The sequence below is a fragment of the Protopterus annectens genome, chromosome 4.part1 (genome assembly GCF_019279795.1).
Source record: "Protopterus annectens isolate FY-2018-M chromosome 4.part1, PAN1.0, whole genome shotgun sequence".
NCBI lineage: Eukaryota > Metazoa > Chordata > Ceratodontiformes > Protopteridae > Protopterus > Protopterus annectens.
Genome location: NC_056734.1, coordinates 496646772 through 496669445, shown reverse-complemented (window position 1 = coordinate 496669445; position 22674 = coordinate 496646772). Strand labels below are relative to the sequence as shown.

Here is a 22674-nt window from a genome sequence, read left to right as displayed (position 1 = left end):
TGTCTGATGTGACATGTTCATTGGATCCAACATTACATTTTGAAGGCTGTCCTTCAGGACCCACCAGGGATGCGAAGCACTTGGCTATTAGGCATCAGAGCTGATTTTTGGATTGGGGGCATCATAGGTCTGGTTCTGGGTCCAGGCTTGCTTCTCTGGCTAAATCCACCCATTCTTCAGCTTCCTCTAGATCCTCCATGATCCTTTGGCCCATGGATATGGGCAGGATAATGAAGAGCTTTCTCAGGGCCCAGATAGAAATGGGTCTCTTGGCATCTCCTGCCTGCTCGGGCTCAGCAAGATCCCCTGTCCCAAGGTTACCCTCTCCTCTTCTAATTCTCATGTTTCGGAACACCAGGATCCGATTCACCAGAGGGATGCATCAACGGGTCTGGGAATGCATGCTTTTCTGACTGTCAAGCTCGATTCTGTTGCCATCAGATCAGAGCAGGTCTCTGCTCCAAGAGGTCAGTGCCAGGTCTCTGGGGAGGGGATCAGGTCTCAGCTTGTCAGATCAGTCCCTTTCTTTGGGGGCCTCAGCCCTTGACAGCTCGAGGCTGGTACTGACTGGAGGGCTGGGACTTGGAGTTGGCTCCGCTCCTTCATCCCAGGTGGTTCGGCTACTGGGGATGGGGAGGGAATTTCCTCAAGTCCATCGGCTTTTCGGGTAGTAGAGCCAACTTTCTCCAGGTCTAGAGCAGCATCTTCCCCTCTACTGGGTACATCCCAGCCCATCACTCTTCTGAGCCCTGAGCCCATCCATCCTGTCCAGGAACAGTCCTCCCGAGATAGCCTACAGGTGACATGTAAGACCCAGGGGTTTCTCCTGTCTATCAAGTCCTCCCCTGAACCCCATACAGAGGAGGTGGCATGGAAGAGAAAGTGCCGGAGGAGGCACTTGGATTTGCCCATGGAGTCCCTCATGGGGACACAGATTTTGATGAGGTGGACGGGTCCCCCAGGTCTCTGCCTGATGATGTTGTCTTTGGAGACATTCTGGAACTTCCCAATCCCAGTTTTCAGAGAAATCTGTGTTCCTGAAGGCTTTAGAGATGGCCCATCTACTTCCTTCATTTACCCCCTTCTGGATGAGCTCATCAGCCTTTATTTTGTGTAGGGCATGGAAGGAACCTGACACTGTGGTACCGATCCCCAAGAAGGCTGATAGGTTCTTGAGCCCTCCTTCAGACAGAATGCATTGGAGCAAAGGCATTCCAGTTGATGCCACTGTGGTTGCCGCAGCCACCAAAAAGGAGCTGGCTGAACAGAGCTCCACCATCCATCCCCTAAACAGGGAGTCTGAGGCGATAGACACAGGAAGCACAACTACACCTCAGCCATGTTTAGTTTGAGAGCTCTTGACTATTTGCTACACTTGATCCACCTCCAAAGAAACCTGGTTACTGAACTAACCAACTCTATTTCAGAGTTGATGTCTATGTAGGACCTCAAGAAAGTCTCTCCCAAGCTCACCACTCTATCATCTCTTGCCTCAACTCCTTGATGAGGTTAATCTCTAGTGCTGCTCAGTGTACCTCTCAAGCAGCTGGTGCAGGCATTGCCTTGAGGTGTCATGTGTGAATGCAGTTGTGCAGGTTTGCAGAACCCATAAAGGCGTGTTTCACAAATGCCCCCTTTGATGGCTTTTCGCTTTTTAGACCATCAGCCAAGGAGACTTTGAACCACAGTGAGCAGGAAGGGAAGTCACTGTCGGTGGTAAGGATCAAGTTTTCTACCCCCCAACGTTCTTTTCCCAAGAACCAGTGGGGAAGTAAGAAACGGTTCTGAAAATCACAGTGTTCCTTCCAGGGTGCTCTGGAGGATTCCTCTTCCAGAGGCAGGGGAAGAGGATTCAATGGTAGAAGCTGTCCTAGAGGCAGGGGAGGGTCCACAGAGCCAAGGCTTCAGGGAACTTTTCAGTACCCTTGAGGTGTTGCCTGACTGTCCTGGAGTCAGTCGGGGGTTGGTTCTCATTGCACCCAAACACCTGGACAGCCATAACAAATGATTAGTGGGTGCTCAATATCGTATCCAGAGGTTATTAAATTCCCTTTTCTCAACCTCCTACAAGTCCCAAGAGAGTTCTCCCCACCATGCCACCCAGTCAGAGAAAACTGTCCCAGAGAGATGTTCTAAAACGTCTAGAAGAAAAAAGCCATCCAGGAGGTCCCAACAGGACAAAGGGTCCAGAACTTATTCTTGTTTGTTTTTGGTGCCAAAAAAGACTGGGGACCTGCATCAAATTTTGGACCCCAGCAAGTTGAATCTGTTTGTCAAGAAGTTGAAGTTCCAGATGGTCACTGTTCAGTTCATCCTGCTGCTGTTGCACAAGGATGACTGTATGTGCTCCATAGATCTCCAGGATGCCTACTATCACATCAAGACAGACATATGCTCCAGGAGGCATCTGTGCTTCCGGCTGGGAGCCAGTCATTTTCAATTCATAGTCCTGCCCTTTGGACTCACCTTAGTCCCTCCCCCCTGGTTGTTTACCAAATTCTTGGTGGTGGTAGCAGCTCACTTCAGACTGAAGGTATTCCAGGTCTTTCTGTACCTGGACGATTGGCTCCTTATGGCTCCCACAAAGCATTGACTGACATTAGCGATGCAGTACTTTCTGCAGACCTTTCACAAGTTAGGCATTATGTTCAATGTAGCCAAGTCCAAACTGACTCGTGCAAAGTCTGGAATTTATAGTGACCCTCAACACAGTGAAAGAAAGTGCTGCTTTGCCTCCTCAGAGTGGATTTGCTCAGGCAGCAGGTCAAGGCAATTCTAGAGGCTCCATCGCCACAGGAGCATCTCATTCTCAAGGCTCTGGGGTCCATGTCCGTGGCTATACTCTTTGTACCACTAGTGCGGTATTACAAGTACTCCAGTTTAGTGGTCCATTCTGTGTCTGTGCCAATCTCGCTGGCACCCATTTCTAGGCAATATCTTCAGTGGTGGCTACCCTGCTAGGGTTGGGTGGAGGGGTCATTTTCATGCAGAATGGTCCAAGGCACGTGGTCCCCTACAGAGACCAAGTTGCACATAAACATTGTAGAGATGAGAGCAGAGGATTGCCTTTCTCTGAGGATGATTGCAATTCATATAGACAATGTCAGTGGTCTGGTACATCAACAAGTAGAGAGGCCATGAGTGTGTGGGAATAGACCATTTCTTTCTTTCGCTTTTTTCTTGCACAGCACAAACCCGGGGAGTCTAACGTCTTGGCATAGAGATTCGGCAGGTCCATCTTGAGCCCACCAGAGTGGTCCCTGTATCCATCAGTGGTATCTCAGATATTCGGCTAATGGGGCCATCCTTGTTGCGATCTCTTTGCATCCACAATGAACAACAAATGCAGCAGATACTTTGCCCTGATACCCCCAGAGGGACACTGTAATCCACAATTGGCCTGCAGGTCTCCTTTATGCATATCCACCTATTCCATTCATCCCCAAGGTACTGCAGAAAGTCCACAGATTGAAGTGTTCCATAATCCTCATTGCCCCTTTCTGGCCTCGTCAGGTGTGGTATCCTTTTCTACAGTCTCATCTGAAGTATCCTCCATGGATACTAGATCCCATACCAGATATATCTCTCATCCCTCAGAACTGCAAACACCGAACCTTCGATCCCTTCGTGTAACTGCATGGTTTCTCTACTTCCTGTGATACTAAGAGTCCAGGCTGGCTTCCCCTGTTAAGAAAATTATTCTGGCCTCTCAGAAACCATCAGCTCAAAATCTCTACAACAATAAGTGGAAACATTTTTCCTTTTGGGCTGCTGAAAGAAGTCTCAACCCCTTCTCTTTTCCAGTTTTGGACATTCTTCTGTTTTTATCATTCCTTTTATCAGGAAGGTGCCAGTTTCTCTACCATAAAGCTGCAGTTGGCGGCCATTTCTAATTTTCATGTTAATAGGGAACCTACCTTTTCCTTGAGCTTATGCAAGACCTTCTTAAAGGTGTTTTTCTCCTCAGGCCCCCTGTCAAAGATCCTTTTCCCCTTGGGATTGAGTATGATGTTGCAGTCTTTTACTCGAAGCCAGTTTGAGCCAACTCATTCCTGTGATGTTAAATTCCTGTCCTGGAAGGCTTCCTTTTTTCTGGCTGTAACATCAGCTAAGAGAGTCTTGGAATTACAAGTTTTATCTTCCAAGCTGCCATATATAATTTTTCACAAAGACAAGGTGGCCTTGAGAACTAATCCTTCCTTCATGCTCAAGGTAGCGACTGAAAATATCAACTAGTCTATTCAGTTACCTGTTTTTTTTCCAGATCTATCCAACAAATGCGAATATAAGGTTGCAATTTCCAAATGGATTTCAAACTGTATTTCCACTGTTTATTCTCTCAGGAACATGCAGTTACCTCGCCCGTCTAGGGCTTACTCTTAGGTTGGTTGCTACCTCATCAGCCTTCTCTGCGAGGGTGTCCATAGATGACATTTGTGCTGTGGTCACTTCTCACACCTTTGTTTCTCATGAATTGGATATTGTCTCCAGAAACATAGCATCTTTTGGTTCCATGTTGCTCAGGCTCATCCTGCCATAGAGCCGCCCAGGATACAATTGTAGCTGGGGATTCTGACCCAGTCGTGAGGATTAATGAACTGGATAACATCAGAGCAACAGTTATGTACTTACCATAACTTGGCATCTGTGTTGCCCTATTTCATTATTCCTCACTTCCCACCCACCTTCCCCCATCTGTGCCCTGCGGGAGATCTGATGATGTTGAATCTTGCGGTCCTGGGCTATGTTTCCCTTGTTTATAGTTTCAGGTATATAATCTCCAGGGTTCCTGCAGCAAACTCTATCTGAGGGTTAGAGTGCAGAAGGGGATTATGGGAGAGTGAGGAGCTCAATCCTTGAATCTGTGTTTGTGAAATGCTGGATCAGATCCGATGTTGAATCCAAGACCTAGTCTTGAGGAATAATGAAATAGGATGACACAGATGCCAAGTTATTGTAAGTACGTAACTGTTAGTAAAGAAACTGTTATGAATATTGCAGCCACAGTGATTATATCAAGATATGATGGCTTTGATCTGGGAACAAGGAGTGTACTGCCTGAATTAGTATGTTGGAATGAATGCAGAGGACCAGGTAGATGAATGGAGACCAGCTGCAATAATCTGCTTTCATTTTTAAAAAGTCGAAGCAAAGACAATGTAGAAATGGAGTTAGATTTCTTGTCGACAAATTCATTGATTTTTTTTTTCTGATGGACAAACTGGGCAAAATGTTTGACAACAGCAACATGACAAGCTGAAATACTGAATATACTGGAATGATGTAAGATTAAAAAATAATGAATGGATTTTAAGTTACAGAGCTACATTCTTATTTGGATAAAATGGTAATGTATTCTTCAGCTTGATATCACATCAAACCATTTCTGTTATTTTGAGACTTATCCTCCACAACCAGTCATCATCAATGCCTGAATGGTTGTAATAACCTCTCCCAACTATATTCATTATTTTGTGACACTGTTCATCCCCACCCCTATTCTTCCAATATATAAACCTTTTATGAAGTGTTTGTCTGTACTAGCTAACAGTAACAATGGATTAGTGTCGTTTTGTGGAGGGGAGGCAAACATTGACAACCCTGATTAAGCAATGATGATACAGAGGAAAGTGGAATGTAAGTATTGCTGGTGGGTCTTGATGCAGAGAAGCATTCAACAGAGTCATCTGGAATTTTATGAGTAGGACAATTTGCATTCCCTGATAGAGTAATAGGGTTAATTAGGAGGATGTATGAATGGTCAGAGGCAAGAATTAAAAAGGGGGGTTCCACTCAGACGAGTTATGTTTTCTTTATATTTAGTCATTGGCAGAGAAAACAAAGGACTTACAAATTCAAGGATGTAAATGATGATGGTAATCTAGAGGTTAGCTTTTATGTGAAGATAATGATATTACTTGAAAATCCAGGAAAGGACATTTCTGTGTTGTGGATCTTACCGAGACAGTTTCAAGTCTTTGTAGGATATAGAATTTGCAAAAAATAAACAAAGATTGTAGTAGTAAATTATATACCTGCTTGAGAAGTGATCTGCAGTACCATGTTTTTGAAGGCATACAATGAATTATTTAAGTGTATTGATTAAAAGGACTCTGTTATGGCAGCTAAGGATATGTTGGAAGAGACTAAACAAAAGATGATAAAAACTGAGAAAATGGGAAGTCTTGTCTTTGAATATTAAGACACAATCTGCAACAATGTTTTTAGTCTGTTTAATTTTATATACAGGCCAGGCAAGGCATGTTTGTAACAACCATAGTAGAGGTTGTGGGCGATATTAATAAAGAACTAAAATAATTTATTTGGGAGGGGAAGAAGGCAAGAACTGAGTGGGATAAGTTGATCTTCCTCATAGAATAAGTAGTTTTAGGATTACCTAATGTGAAGGGATACTTTAGAGTTCCACAGTTAAGGATCATGTTCATAACACAAGCAGAAAGTTATAAATCAAAGAATCAAAGAAGAAAGGGCCGATGATTTAAAAAAAAAAAAAAAGAGCAGAAATTCAAGAAATAAGGCAAGTAGGATTTTGGATGTAGGTCCCTGAGAATAACCATAACCATACAGAGTATTATATTGGTAAAGTAATAAAGTATTCTAAGAAGTAAGCCAACATGAGAGAGGAGATTTTGCCACTAGGAATGACTACAAGTAGGGGTATAGAAAACTGGTAAGAGAGGGCTGGAATTTAGTGAAGAAAACTGACAAAGGAACCAGTTATTGGAACCGATTAACTAGACAGGGGAGGGTAACGGTGGAATGAGGCAAAGCAGAAGTCTGACCTGCAAGTTAGAGATTGCCTTCCCTACCAGAGATTGATAACAGGGTATAGGAAAAGGGATAAAGTGGTAAGTGAACACCATCTCTGATGGACTTGTTAGCTGAGTCTAGAACAGAAGCTGTTAAAAAAGGGATCATTAGAAGGGCATATAAAATACTGCATGATAACTATAAGAATCCATCACAGGAGTTTAGAAAAGATTATGGGGAGAGAGTGAAAAGGCAATTTAACAATGGGAGGACATCTGTATGGGTACAAAATATGCAACAAAGTCAGTAAGGTTTACAATTTTTGTTGAGTTTAGATGGGTATTTTATATCACAAGCAGACATCAGACAGTTCTTCCTCTGGAAGTTGGCAAATACTTGAGGTGTGATGGGAAAGAGAGAGAACTGGGAACATGTTTTAGTGAATATAAAGAGTTGGTAGGTTTTTAAATTCCTGCAGAGTACTTTGTCAGAAATGTTGAGGGTGCAACTGGTTGTAACTAAGCAAATGTATTATTTTGAGCTGGAGCAAAGGATTTGAATATTCTAGACACATAGTCTGGCCTTTCTAAGTTTAACAGTAACAGTATTAGCTGCTAATGATCCAACCACATCTTCCAGAGAAGGTGGCCAATCAGAAATGTGAAGCAATGAGAGGGTGGTCCATGAGCAGGAAGAGAAAGAGAGAAATGAGTGGAGGTTCACAGACACGCAGCAGAACCAACAGACATTAAATAGAGATTGTCCTGTATTTAATTTATCCAACTTTGAATTGACTGATGCAGACATTCCTCTAAGTAGAGGTATGAAATTTATACCCTCTCAAAAAGATAGCCTTGTTAACGCACTTAAGGACCTGAAATTGTTTATGAGAAACTTAAATTTAAAACTCATATTTAAAGACTTTTTGTCCACTGATGCACAGGCTTTTAAGAAAGCCAGTACGTTTATACCTTTGAGTAACCCAGTCATTTCTGCATTTCATAATGTATGCAAACAACAGCTGTATGAAATATACAAATGTAATCATTTTAATATGTTTTATAATTTAACTGAACTTAAAAGGAATGCCTTAGAAAAATTACAGAGAAATTATATAATAGTTAAGGAAGCCGATAAGGGAGGGGGAATAGTATTAATGAATGTTGCTGATTATATCAATTCCATGAATATACTTCTATCGGATACGCAAGTGTTCAATAAGATTACATGTACTGAGGTTGTTAAATGTATAAGCCAGATCAATATTAATGTATTTGATTTACAAAGGATGAATGATATTTCGATGGATTTATTTAACTGTTTTACTGTCCCAAGATTATTGTCTTATACGGTCTTCCAAAAATACATAAATCCGTGTCCTCCCCACACATGAGACCTATTGTCTCAGGCAGGAGATGGATAACGGAACCTGTATCACTTTATCTACAAAGTATTCTCAGTAAATTTTTGGTTCATGTAAAAAGTTAGATTAAAGATACTGGAGATTTTTTATGTAACTATCAGAATGGAATAATAATGACGTACAGTCTTTTTACTTTGTCACATTAGATATTAAAATTCTTTTTACTGTTGTTCCTAACTTCTGTGGAATTAGTGTTAGAGACATTTTATGCAGATGTGGCTCTTATAATGGTAGAGAAATAGAAACACTTTATGGACTTCTTGAAATCGTACTTAATAATAATATTTTTATTTTCAATGAGCATATTTACCATCAAGTAACAGGGGTAGTGATGGGTACCTCCATCACTAAAACATATGCAAATTTAACCCTCGGTGAGTGGGAAGCGAAGTACGTGTATAATGGACAATCTCAATTTTCTTCAAAGGTTAGGTTTTATAAGTGTTTTGTGGACGATGTCCTTTTTATGTGGGCAGATACATATGATGTTTTAGTACAATTTTTTGACTATCAAAACTTTACAACTGATTTTTTAAAGTTTGAAATGACTGCATATAATGATGAAATATATTTTTTAGATGTTCACCTCATGTATAAAGATCAAAGGTTGGAGACTGGTATATATAAGAAACCAGTAAAAAAAAAAATTAGTATTTACATCGAAAAAACATGTATCCTAGGCATACTTTTCCAGGTGTTGTTAGAAGCCAGTACTTATGTGCGAGTAGAATAAATGCCAGGGATGATAAATGCATTGAACAACTACAAGCTATGGCAGCAGAATTTGAAAATAGGGGGTATGAGAATGATATGTTGCAGCATGGAATGAATAAAGTTATTGTTTCAAAACAGGATGTAGCAAAACCTTATGTCTTTAATTCTAATTTTTTTGACCCATTCTTCTGGAAATGACAGATGTTTACATTATGTAACTACATGTAGTAGATGCACATCTGAAGCTAAAAATATAATCTTTAATAATTGGGGTATTCTGAGGATTTTACCTGAGTTCACTACTATTTTATCAGAACGACCATTTTTGCGCATAGAAGTTGTAGTAATTTACGCAGCAAGTCGTGTTATAAGGATATGCATATGGGTATGAAACGACCACAGTATAATAAAATAGGTACTCTTCCCTGCTTGAATTGTTCTTGCTGTAATGTTATAAGTGAAGATAATAGTTTTACACATCCAACAACACATAAGGAATATACTTTCCCATGTACTGCTACTTGCAATAATTCAAATATTGTTTATTTGGCAACATGTAACTGCTGTCCTTTTTATGTTGGTAAGTCAACTAGAAAATTACGTGAACATATTGAGCATAAGTCAGACATGCACAGAAGTATTTTAACAAATGCCATTGCTGAACATACTATTGAATTTGGTAATCCAATACAGTTTTATGTTTAGAGTTATTGATATAGGTTCATAGGTAGGTACTAGGCTATGGCCCTAGGGCCTATATAAGCCTAGCCAAAAAGGTACCCTGGCTTTCGCCACCCAAAAAAATAATTTTCTTGTGCCCCTGTCAAGCAGAGCCACAGAGGTGATCCCCGAGGTGAATTTCCTGAGTGCTAATGAGGAGCTTTGTTTGGTATAGATAAGTAGTTTATTCCAGAGTATGGGAAGTCTCTGGGACAGAAATCTATCCCCCCAGCATGTTCTGTTTATTGTGGTGACAAGGTTTAGGTCCCTAGAGTGTACAGCTTGGAGGGATTGGGATTTCTTTAAGCAGAGCATGTCCAACAGCTCTGGGTTTGACATAGCTTTGTATGTTAGGCAGAGATCGCCTCTGAGTAGGTGATATGTGACGGAGTAAAGCTGGGGTTTTTTGAGACGGTCTGCGTAGGGCATCTGCTTGAGGCCAGTAATCCTCTTTGTGAGGTACTTCTACGGCCTTTCCGGTTGTAGATGTCTTGTGAGGTACATACCAAAATGGGTGTTGTACTCTATAATGAGTCTAATGAGTGATGAGTAGAGTGGAACAATGACCTCTTTTTTGCTGGATTAGAATGTACCATGTAGAAGGATTTCCTGACTACTGTGATAATGTGATTATTAAAAGAGAGACTACTGTCCACCTGTGTCCCAAGGTCTCTTATCACACATTCAGTGTTAAGTAGACTACCACCTATGTGGTAGCTCATGGGTACAGAGTTTTTACCATAGGGGATGACCATGCACTTTTTGGCATTGAACTTGAGGCCATAGCTTTGACACCAGACATCTGTCTCAGTGAGGTCCTTTTGTAGAATGTCCACATCATTAGGAGTTTCGATTGTGGCTCCTAGTTTGCAGTCATCTGCGAACTTCGTTAGCCTGTACTTCAGAAAAGTAGATAAACAGGAGAGTACCCAGGACTGAACCCTGTGGTACTCCACTTGTCACTGGTCTGAAGTCAGATTTAGAGTCTGCTATTTTCACAGTGTGGGTTCTGTCAGTGAGCCAGTTGGCAATCCATCTTGTGACATAGGGATTTATACCTAGTTTAGTGAGTTTATCTATAATTCCAGAGTGGGGAATGGTGTCAAAAGCCTTGGGGAGATCTAGATAGGCTGTGTGAACCACCTTACCCTAGTCTACGGCTTTGGTGACTGCTTCAAAGTAGTCTGTCTGGTTTAGAAGACGTGATCTGCCTTTTACAAACCCGAATTGGGTGGGGTCCAGAGTTTGGAGATTACCAATGTCTTTGTTTATGAATTCCATGATGATGCATTCAATGGTCTTGCAGACCCGGCTGATTAGGCTAATGGGGCGGTAGTTCCCGGGGTCCATGGTGGCTACCCCTTTGTGGAGTGGGATAACCGTTGCTGTGCGCCATTCAGTGAGCACAAAGCCTGAGGTGAGGCTATGATTGAACATGGTGCTTAGGTGGGGTGCCAGTTCATTTTTTTAGTTCATGTAGAACGCAGCCTGGGATGTTGTCAGGTCCCATGGATGCTGTGTTCTTGCTTTGGAGAGTGTGGTTTTTACCTGTACAGCTGTGATTACAGGAATTTTGCATTCTTCTGGTATAGAGATGGGCCCTTTAGGGGGTGAGAGGGGGGTAAAGTTAGCACTGAACCTATCTGCCAGGATGTTGGCAATATCTGTTGGTTTTGTATATTTAGTGCCATTGTGCTGTAACTCAGAGCAGATCTGAGTGTTGCCATTGAGATTCTTGAAATAGCTATAGAATGCTTTGTGGTTGTCTTTAGAATCAGTGGCGATTTTGTTTTCGTAACTAACTTTGGAGGATTTTATGAGGGATCTCAGCTTCTTACTGAGGCTGAACAGGGACTTCCTCCAATCATGGGATTTCACTCTTTTTTTGCAACAGTTTCTTTCTTCTGTTGTAGAGTTTGTTTATGGCAGGGGACCACCAGATTGGCTTCCTTTTTTTTTGGAGGATAGCATCTTGGTTCTGTTAGGGATAGCATGATCCATGCACTCGTGTAAGTACTTATAAAGTGCATTTGTGTAGGATTCAGCAGTCGTACCTCTGTTGTCCGTCTGCATGGGTGTCGTGAAGTTTGCCACTTCTATCTTAAGAAGCGTGAAGTTGGCGTTGGAGAATTTTTTTACAGTGGTTTCCTAATGGGGGTGGGTCGGGTTGCGGATGTCTAGGGTGATTAGCTTGTGGTCGGAACTGACCAATGAGGAACTGACCTCTGGTGTGGAACACTGGTCGCCCATATTGGTAAAGACCAGGTCTAGGATATTGCTGCCCCTGGTGAGGGTGTGGCTAAGTTGATCCATGGTGTTGGAATTTTATGAATTCCAGAAAACATTGCGCAAAAGAGTTGGGACGTGAGTAGCTTTCCCAGTTAATGATGGGGTAGTTGAAATTGCCCATTATTAGGGTGTTGGGTTGTGCCCTAATATTTTCCAGTGTATCAAGAAATGAGGAGTGGGAATCCTGGAGCATGGTGGGGGATTTGTAGCAAGTTACAGTTTGGATTGCGGTCTTGCCCAGAGTTAATTGCAGTTGGATAATCTCGGATACATTATGCTGAGCAACTAGCCTGGAGGTGTGGATATCCTTAATGAATATGGACACTCCTCCTCCTTTAGTGTTTCAGTCCAGGTTAGGTGGCCAAAAGGTGTGATATGAATTATAGCCTGGTAATGCAGGGGTGCTCTGTGGAGTCTTGAACCAGGTCTCTGTCACCGCACAGATGTCTATGTTCTTCATTTTAAGGAGTGTCTCGAGTGAATGCATTTTGAGGTTTAGACTTATAGCATTGAGTAGCATTACCCTCAGATTTTGCTTGCTTGTACTTGTTACAGTGGTGAATTTGTCATTTGAACCTTGCCTAAAAAAAGGCACTATAGAGGTGGCAAAAGGCTTGGTATTTGTAATCCCAAGGGTGACAGGTGCAAGCCATCTCTGGCAAAGCATCATGGTCTGTCGATCATGTCATCCCAGGCAGACAGATACTGGATCCCCTTAGAATGACACCAGAAGCTTAGCCAATTGTTGAAGTCAGTCATTTTATCCTTGTACAGTGGTGTCATTCTGGGTGATGGCAGGATGCTACTCAGGGCTAGGGTCATACCTGCCTGGGCTACAAGATCGGAGAGCTCCTCCATGTCTCTTTTCATGTAGTCCAGGGAGGTACGTCTCTGGTCATTCACACCAACATGGATAATGACAGTGTCATATTTGTACTTTTTGTGGAGTGACCTGAGTGCGTGCGGTATGTGGCGGATCCTGGCACCTGACAGGCAGCTGACAGTAACTTTCTCCTTGTTTAGCCTGGTGAGTGGAACATCAGTGTGCCTGACTATAGAGTCACGTATGACTAGAGTGTTGGGTACGTTGTTATGCCTTATGGGCTGTGGTTGAGTGGCACACTGAGTTTGTGGGCTGTCATTTGGGTTGTCTTGGGGGGGGGGTTGCTTGCATTTCTGCTTTGGAGGTCTCTTGTTGCTTGAACATATATTTATTGAGAGTCCCTGTGAATGTAGGTGTGTGTTTTGTGTTTCTATGTGTCTGTTTTGGTGGTGTAGATTTTGAGGGACTATGTGACAAGTGTGGTATGGTGCAAGTGTTTACCTTCTCCTCTTGACTGTCTAGTCCAGTCTTGGGTGAAGAGAGCTTGGCTTCCAGTTTGGCTATATAAGTGCATCTTTCACAGGTTGTAGTGTTGGGTGGTAGGAGGCGAGGGATGTCAGTGTACATGAGTCAATTGCTGTATTGCCCCAAGATGCCCAGATTAATCAGGTAGACAGGAGAAAACACCAGGAGCTGACCCTTAGAGATGCCTGGATAGGTGCTTATTTATTAAGTACTAAAAACAGTTTTTCTCTAGACAAGTGAGGAAAGTTGAATGCTGTAGTAATTTGTAGCTTGTTTAGTGCTTACAACGAGTTCTGAACAAGTGCTGAGCTCAAAGAAACAGATTTGAGTTCTAAAACTAAAAAACTAGCTAGTTCTAAGAAAAAATTTGAAGAGCAGACTTTATGGCGCCAGGAATAGCTTAACCCTAGCTAAATGGCGATGCATAAAGTGTATTTTTTTTTTAATAGTAGCAAATGAGCAAACTGATTTAAACAAATTAACCAATAAGGTAAAAACTGAGCCCCGTTCCAGCAGTCTTCAATCAGACAAGTTCTAGCTGCACACTCCTGACACTAGGGTGCAGGGGAACCTTCTCCAAAAAAAAGATGGTCTGGATTAGTGCTCAAGTTATACAACCAAAGCTAGATTCAGCAGGTCTGAATTTAGTCTGTGCTACAGCAAACAAGGCATACCAATGTCAGAACGAAACAGTTCAAATAAGCATGCACAATAAGCCTTTAACCAGAAACTCCCTATCTTTTATAAGAATCCAAGAGGTGGTGATGCAAATAATAATCTAGAATTAAGAGAATATAGTTGGATAATTAAACTTAGAATGGATTTAGCACCGGGTATTAATAAAATGCTTAGCATCAAACCAGTCCTCAAACAAAACCAACTGATTGAATTTAATTGATTTTATTCTTTGGTTGTCTGATGTTGTCTTGTGACTAATTAATTGTTATGTAAATATTTTAGCAATGTCTTGAATTTTACAACACTGATGAAGGACTCCGTCTGAAAGCCTTGTTAAGCATTTGGCGTATGTTGGTCATTTTATATTTTTTTATTTAGCTTGTTTTTTTTTTCAATGGCAAGTTTATCATGGTTCTCTAGTTCCTCTTTTTGCTTAACCAACTTGGATATGCAGAAAATATTGGTCTAGTGGCTGAAAGTGAGAAAGAGTTGAAGAGTTTGTTGAAAAATGTAAAAGCAAAAAATACAAAAGCTGATTTACTGCTCAACATTATACAAACTAGTGTGTGACAGATTTCATTTTCCTGGACTCAATTGTCTCTTGCAAGTGGTGTTTCGGGAGGGAGGTTTCGGCATATTTGGATAAGATATTAAAGAACAAAGATGTTATTTTGTCAGCAAAGGTTTACATAGTCAAAGCTGTGGTCTTCCTAGGAATAACGCACAGAGGTGACAGTTGGATTGTAAGTTTGTGTGTTGGAACATGGATGCTTTTGAGCTTTGGTGTCAGAGAATTCATTTGAGAAAGCTGCAGACTGTAAGAAGATCAGAAATCGGTCTGTACGTAAGGAAATAAATTTAGCCTGTGCACTGGAAGGCCTGTTAGTAAAACTTTAATACTTTGACCACCTAATGCAAAGATGGACTTCACTGGAGAAAGCACTGATGATGGAAAAGATTGAAGGCTAAAGAAGAGGAGGATGGCAGAAGCTAAGGTGGATAGGGCAGTTGTACTGATGTAGTGGCTATGAATTTACAGGAGAGTAAAAAAGCAGTGGTAGGCTGACGGACCTGGTGTGAAGTTTTTCCAAGTCCCAAAGTGTCATACTGTAATTTGCTATAATCTGGCTCATTTTATGGTTACTTGTGGGTGTTTTTGGGCGATGGCTGGGGTGGGAGGGTAATTTAAAAATTTTATAATATTAAGATAATAGCTTGCCACATTTATAATCCCGTCTGACTAAGAGGTTGATAATATTGTTAGTTATAAAAGACCTGAAAATTTCATAGGAAATTGCTCATAAAAGTCTGACCATGAAGAGGGCACAGAAAGTGGGATAAAAACATAATGTTATCATTTACCATTGCAGTGATCACCCTTTAAAGACCGACCGTCATGCTAAGTATTCTGAAACACTTTGGTACTTTCCCCTGGTTCTATCTTTTGGTGTCTTTAGCATTTATGCATTCTCTTCATCATTAGCACATCAAATGAACCATAACTCTAAGCACAGCAAGGCTACCTTCTTTAGTTACCATTTCTCGTTTATATACATTTAAGTTTCTAAGACACACTCCACATTCTGTTTCCTAGCAGAAGAAGGCACATGGTTTATTTGCTTTTAATTTTCATATTCTGCTGTTAAATGTCTGTTGTTTGGAAATGTTTATTCTATTTGCTGTTACTAATGAGTATTATTTTTCTTTCAGCTTTGTTTGCCATCGTTTTATCAACTATAGTATTGGTACCAGAACAAGGGTTCCTCTGAAAAAGCTTCATCCATCTTCTCGAACTATCTCCCATCAAAGTAATCTGAAATCAACTGCTGCTCACAAATTACTAAATGGCCACAGTTTACGAAAGTATTTTTCATTTTCCCGGCTACCTCTCAGACCCACTAAACCTTTACCTGTACTTTATGGATACCAGCCTCACAGAAACTTTTGGGTAGCCAGACTGGCAAGCCGACTTCTAAGGCTTCGCTATCTCATACTTGGATCTGCTGTAGGTGGTGGTTATACAGCCAAAAAGGTATTTTATTTTGATGCATATTCTTTTGCATGCATTTAATTTAAATGTCTTTTAAGGGATGTATGACCAGGCATATTTGTAATCCAGCAGGAAATACCATATTTGCACATAATAAGTGGAAGGTGACACGTTGCAGACTGTTGATATGTTTTCTGAATACAATATATATTAATAGCATAAGACTAAACCAGTGATGGTGAACCTTTGACACACCAGCGTTCAGAAGCACCCAAGTTACCAAAGTAACTGAATGAACAAAAATACAAGAAATATGTGACCCTGCGGTTATCTGTTAAAACTCGGCAACAAAAAAAGTCATTAATTGATGTTAATCAAATCAAATGCAACATCTTCCATATTTTTTTCAGTTCAATTCAAAATTACTATCAAAAGTAGGAAAATTTTTTGGCGCACTATTTTAAGCCCAGTTATCAGTGCACGTAATTTTTTCTATTATAATTCACTGATTTTTCTTTTACTTTTACAGTACATAGCAGCACCCATAATTGGACTTTTCTTTACATATTCATTTATTTAAAAATATTATTTCTCTTTTGTTCTGGGGGGGGGGGATTGGGTGACACTTCAGCAGAGTCAAAGTAGGCATTTTCCGAATTTTTGACTTGCCGAGCCCAATTTGCCATCACTGGATTAAATCCTTTACCATGATGTTTTTATAGATCGAAAATTCTGTTTCTGATCTAGTTATGTAATTTATTTGATACACTAGCTAGATTCTTCTGTAAGGTAGGAGCAGTACAGTACAGTAAATACAAAACATTTTTGATTAGTTATATATCGCCATAGCTAGATATTATCAGATTAAGATTTATGGCAGATACACTGTGCTGCTGTGCAAATGCACCTCCCCTTTTGCTACTATTTTTGTCACATTTTGTATAGTTCTTTGTTGAGCTGCATCTCACTCCCATAGTGACAGTTATTCTAGAACTGCAACATTCTGTCTTTGAAGTAATACTTCTTGATGGCAGGCCTAAAACTCCCCACTCGCGTCAAGTTGCCACTTAAGCCCCTGTTTTCTGACATCCTTTTTCCTTATTTCTGTTTCGCCTACTTAGTGCACAGTGATGTAACAATAAGATGTTCTTCGTGTTTCACTGTTGCAGTCATCACACTTTATCTGCCTGCAGGTAGCCCTCATTCAGCCTGAATATCAGAGACTTAGTATTTCTGTGTCGGTTGCTGTCGCTGCAGGACTGACGTCAGGTCATCAGGGGTATAAAAACAGGCAGCCGACACCATTACATCAGTCTTTCTTGCCGAGGAGCCCAAAGCAGAAGCAGTTCACACGAGTGCCAGTCTGCCGCTACCTGAGTTTTTCGTTTATGAATTGAATCATCCTGAAGTCTTCTAAAGCTAAGTACCCCATTGGGGATCCTTTTTTCTTGCTCTAACCGGTCAGAAAAAGTTAATTGTATTGCCTTTGGAGAGCAAATACCACACCGATATTTTCATTCTTACTGCGTCACCTGTTTAGACCCAGACTACGACGTACCTCGTTGTCGGTTTTGTGCCTTATTCAATGCCCAAACCATTTGTCTTCGGGCCGTTGTTGTCTCTCAATACTTTCATTCTCTGTCTCTGTATTCTGAAATGGCTTCGGTAAACCATCCGACTACCGATATTTCAAAAAAACATAAGGATAAAGATAGAGACAGACCGCACAGGTCCAAAACTGCCAACGGCGCTTCCATTAAGCTAGTCACCAGTTCGCCGGTACTCAGTGAGGCGCTTTCGCAGCCCCCGATTGCCCGCTTCTATGGATTTGCAGGCCTCTACCGAGACCCGTTCGGAGTCCAGTATGCCACGAGACTCTTCTTCGAATATGGAACCTACAGATGTCTCTACCTTGGATGGGTCCAGAGCTGCTGAGCAGGCACCGGCTTCTGAGGAAGTTCTTTGCACTTACCGATGTTCGACACAGACCGATGACCTCTTTTGTGTCTTCAGTTCTGTCTAAAACTACTGAGTTTCTAAGGCCAAAAGTACGTGCTACGCCTAGAAAATGAACGACCAACGCGCATGCACCTGCTTCCTTGCCACAACATCAAATGCTTAAAATTGCGGAATACCTTATTATGCTGATTAGGGGTAGCCAGCCTTCCCCTGCTAAGAGAAAAGAGACCAGTCCCCTGCAGCATCAACAGACCAAGAGTCTGACGACTCTGAGGTATCTGATTATGAAGACATGCCCTTACCTGCTTATGAGGATTCTGATGCAGATGAATCCATTCCCTCTGCCTCTCCTCCAGAGGATTTTTCTTTGGGTGGAACCTTACATACCTTAAGAGAGCATTTCCCTTGGGAATGCCAAGACTATCCTCAGTCCAAAAAGAGACTCAGAATTTGTAGATTTGCTATAACATAGGCCTTTAGCAATACCCCCAGTCCTGGAAGTTGTTGATGTCTTTATAGAATCCAGCCTTACCCCTGATACTTTTCCCCCTGCTCCTAGGAAACCAGACAGGTACTACAGAGTACCTGATTCTCACAAATTCCTTTTCAAAAATCCTACTGCTGATCCAGAGATCATTTCCCAGGGGCCTAAAGGTATCAAAGCTACTACAGCTAAGAATCCCCCACCCCTTTGGACAGGGATTCCAGAGCTTTGGACAGATGGGAAAAGAAAGTATATACCTCTGCAACTCTCGCCATTAGGGCTCTGAACGGTTAGTTTCACATGCTGAAGTACCAACAACATATTATGGAACTTACTAAGCAAAAAATAGCAAACTTTACAGACTGCAGAAAACAAAGAATTGCAAGAGCTTATGCATTCTGCAAAGCAAGTCAGTAAGCATGCATTGCAGTGTGTTTTTTATGCCCTAGAAGCATATTGCAGGGCAGCAGTCACTAGTTCTGTACTGAGAAGGCATGCTTGGCTTAAGGAACAGACCTTGCCAGACCATGTCAAATCAAAGTTATTAGATGCTCCTTTGCACAAGGACAGTCTGTTTGGCACCAAAGCAGAAGAGGTGCTTAAAAAGATGGAAGAAAAAGTTAAATCTATGCAGACAGTTAAAGAATTCTTGCAAGTACAGCCTCCTAGATTCAGTAGGCATTGCCCCTCGAAGCTTTGGTCCTTTCCAGCCCCCTCAAGGCCATCTCAAACCAGACCCGGGGTAACAGATCACCACAGTCTCAGGGTATGCAGAAATCTAAGCAATGGAGTGCCTCAACCTCCAAAGCAGGGAGTGCTAAGCCACCCCCTTACGGAATGAATTCCCATTGACTTCTCAACTCCACTCCCCACCTCTGCTCAACGTCTTGTGCCCCTAGGAGGAAAACTTGCCCTTCATGCAAAAAACTGGATGTCCATCACCAAAGACCGAAGGGTCCTTCAACATTGTATCCCAGGGGTACATATTTTACTTCCACTCACTGCCAACCCCAAAAGGGTTCCCAGACCTTCCTCCAAACCAGTGGGCAGAGGCACAAAATCAAGTTCCATCCCTGCTCTCTATAAAGGCAATTCAACCTGCTCCTGTGGAACAGACTGGCCAAGGATTCTATTCCAGACCCTTCCTGGTACCCAGAAAAGAGGGCACTTCGTGCCCAAACCAAGATCTGTCAATTCTTAACACCTTCCTGGTGATACCAAAGTTCGGAATACTCACCCTGCAGCAGCTTCTACCTATGCTAGCCAAGGATGCCTGGTTAGTCACCCTAGACTTAAAAGAAGCTTATTTGCACATCCCTATAAGGGACTCATGCAGGAAATATCTACGCTTCATTGCAGGATGTATGCATTATCAGTTCTCTGCACTTCCCTTTGGCTTATCCACTACTCCCAGAGTATTCACAAAATACCTGGCTCCAGCCATTGCTTACTGCAGACAGAGAAATATCCAAATTTACCCGGGCCTGGACGACTGCCCGATTCAGGCAGACAGTCAGGAAATGCTGTTGCAGCACCTGACATTTGTAAAGAAACCTTCTAGCCTCCCTGGGGTACACCATCAATGAAAATAAATCAAAACTTGCCCCCAGTCAAAAGATTGTATTCCTGGGAGCAAGCTTGGACACAGCATCCCATATGGCATTCCTCACCCCGAAAAACAAGCCTAACTGACTGACTGTTTTACTCAAATGGCCACCAGAACCCAGTTATCCGCAAGGAAAATCCTGCAGGCCTTAGGGTTCATGGCCTAATGCATCCTACTAATTCCATATGCCAGACTGCATATGAGGAAACTTCAATGGTACTTAAAAAGTCTTTGGTGCCAACATTCTCAGGACCTGGTAACTGTCATTCCTATCCTACCTTGTATAAGGACAGAGTTTTTTTGGTGGGCAGCAGCATGCAACCACAACAAGGGCCTGCTCTTTACTCAACCCCACGCCGCCCATACCCTAACCACAGATACATCAGACTGTGCCTGGGGGGCACACATGGACGGCAAGTGCATTCAGGGCCGCTGGAGCCAAAGTCAAATTTAACTGCACATCAGCCAAAGAGAGATGCTAGCTGTGCAACGCGCTCTGACAGCTTTGAGATCCCTAGGACACCTGCTAATAAAAACAGACAACACCACAGTTGTATGGTACATCAACAAGCAGGGGGGGAACACACTCTTACCCACTCTGCAGACTAGCCATGGCCCTGTGGAACACGGCCTTGGACATGTAGGTCCATCTGCAAGCTCAATTCCTGCCAGGGAAACAAAACTCACTGGCAGATGACTTGAGCAGAACTCTCCTAGAACCACACGAGTGGCAATTAGAGCCTAGCACCTTCGACCTTCTGATTCAGAAATGGGGGACCCCAGAGATGGATCTGTTTGCCTCCCCCTGCAATCACCAGCTCAGCAAATTCTGCACCAGGTTTCCTCACAGAAGGGCCTGGAAAGTGGATGCCCTATCCTTCCAGTGGGTAAATCTCTGAATTTATGCCTTCCCCCTCTGCCCCTTCTCTCAAGAGTATTGCTTAAGATAAGACAGGACACCGGACTGGCCACACCAGCACTGGTACTCACTACTGCGCAGCCTGTCACCAGTGCCACCCTGGGATCTACACCAGAACCCAACCCTGCTCTCTCAGCAGAGGGGACAGGTCTTGCATCTGCAACTGCAAACCCTAAATCTTGCAGCTTGGCTTATTCTGGGAATTCTCCCCCAGTAACCAGCCTAAGCAAGCAGGTACTGGACATCATTCTTGAAGCCAGAAGATCCAGTACAAGGAAATCCTATGCTGATAATTGGAAAAGGTATTGCTCCTGGATTCAATCTAAAGTAGAGGACACAAAACTGCCCTCCCTGCCTCTAATCCTGGATTACTTGGCAGATCTACTCCACAGAGGCCTATCTTTCTCCATTAAGATCCATGCCTCAGTCATTTCAGCTCATTACAACACTGAGCCACCTCTCTTCTCTCACCCTCATATCAAACGGTTACTGAGAGGGGCAAACAACTTAAGGCTGCCAAGGAGGGCACCCACTCCTGCTTGGGACCTTAACTTTGTACTGGAAAAGCTCACGCTTCCCCCCTTTGAGCCTGCAGCGTCAGCAGAGTTACAATTCCTCTCTTGGAAAACAACCTTGCTTCTGGCCATCACTTCAGCTAGAAGAGTGTCTGAGCTACAAGCACTCATGGCTGTGGAACCCTTCATTATTTTCCATGCTGACTGGGTTTCCCTCAGGACTAGCCCTTCCTTTATGCCTAAAGTGGTATCCAGTGTGGCTCTCAACCAATCTATCCGTTTGCCAACCTTCTTCCCTAATCCTCAAATTAAAGGAGAAAGGATCCTGCACTCCTTGGACATGCACAGACAGCTCAGATTCCACCTTGATAGGACTAATCCCTTCAAGAAATCTGACCAGTTACTAGTCAGCTTTGCACCAGGGGCAGAGGGCAAGGCCATTTCTAAAGAAACTATTTCCAAATGGATAGCACACTGTATCCATTTCTGCTACAAGCATCATGGGAAACCAAACCCACAGGGTGTCAGAACACATTCCACTAGGGCAACTTCTACCTCTACAGCATTCCTCGGGGTAGTCCTTACCAGGGACATCCTGGAAACTGCTACCTGGAGTTCTGTACACAGCTTCCCCAAGCATTGCCACCTGCCTATCTTTTCCATATCCAGGGCGGGTTTTGCTACAGCAGTCCCGCAAGGCATACTAGCCAGCCCCAACTCTTCTTGACTGCCTCCACCCTTCTTCAGCTTTGGGAATCTACCCAAGTGTGATGACTGCAACAGTGAAACACGAAGAACATAGTACAGTTGTGTACACTTAACATAAATGTAGATGTTCGAGTGTATTCACTGTTGCAGTCCTGGTTTCCCTCCTTCTAGCCCCCTTGTTTCTCTCTCTCTCTCTCTCTCTTTCTCTCCTCTCTATGCCTATTACTCACCCCATTCAGGGGTATTGGTATTGGTATTTACTTTTTATTGGTGGTGTTTTCCCCACCATAACTTAGCTCCCTATTTGGGGGGCTCCTGACATGTGGGGCAAGAAAAAAACGATATAATGGTGTCGGCTGCCTGTTTTTATACCCTTGACGACCTGATGTCAGTCCTGGAGTGACAGCAACTGACGCAGAAATACTAAGTCTCTTTTATTCGGGGTCTATATTACATTGACGAACGCTTAAATGTTCGAATCTCTAAAGGTCGACCTTTAGAGATCGAACATTTAACCGTTCAAAAATGTAATAAAAGAAAAAAAAAAAGG

The 22674-nt window shown here is 42.5% G+C and overlaps 1 protein-coding gene across 4 annotated transcripts in view; it reads left to right on the top strand.

The window, feature by feature from the left end:
* Positions 1-22674, top strand: part of OPA1 (OPA1 mitochondrial dynamin like GTPase) — a 2039562-nt gene that overhangs the window by 10805 nt on the left and 2006083 nt on the right. For all 4 annotated transcript variants that reach the window (XM_044070302.1, XM_044070304.1, XM_044070303.1 and 1 more), the window contains exon 2: positions 15654-15975. In XM_044070302.1, coding sequence (XP_043926237.1) covers positions 15654-15975 — 322 coding nt within the window. The remainder of the gene's footprint in view (positions 1-15653; positions 15976-22674) is intronic.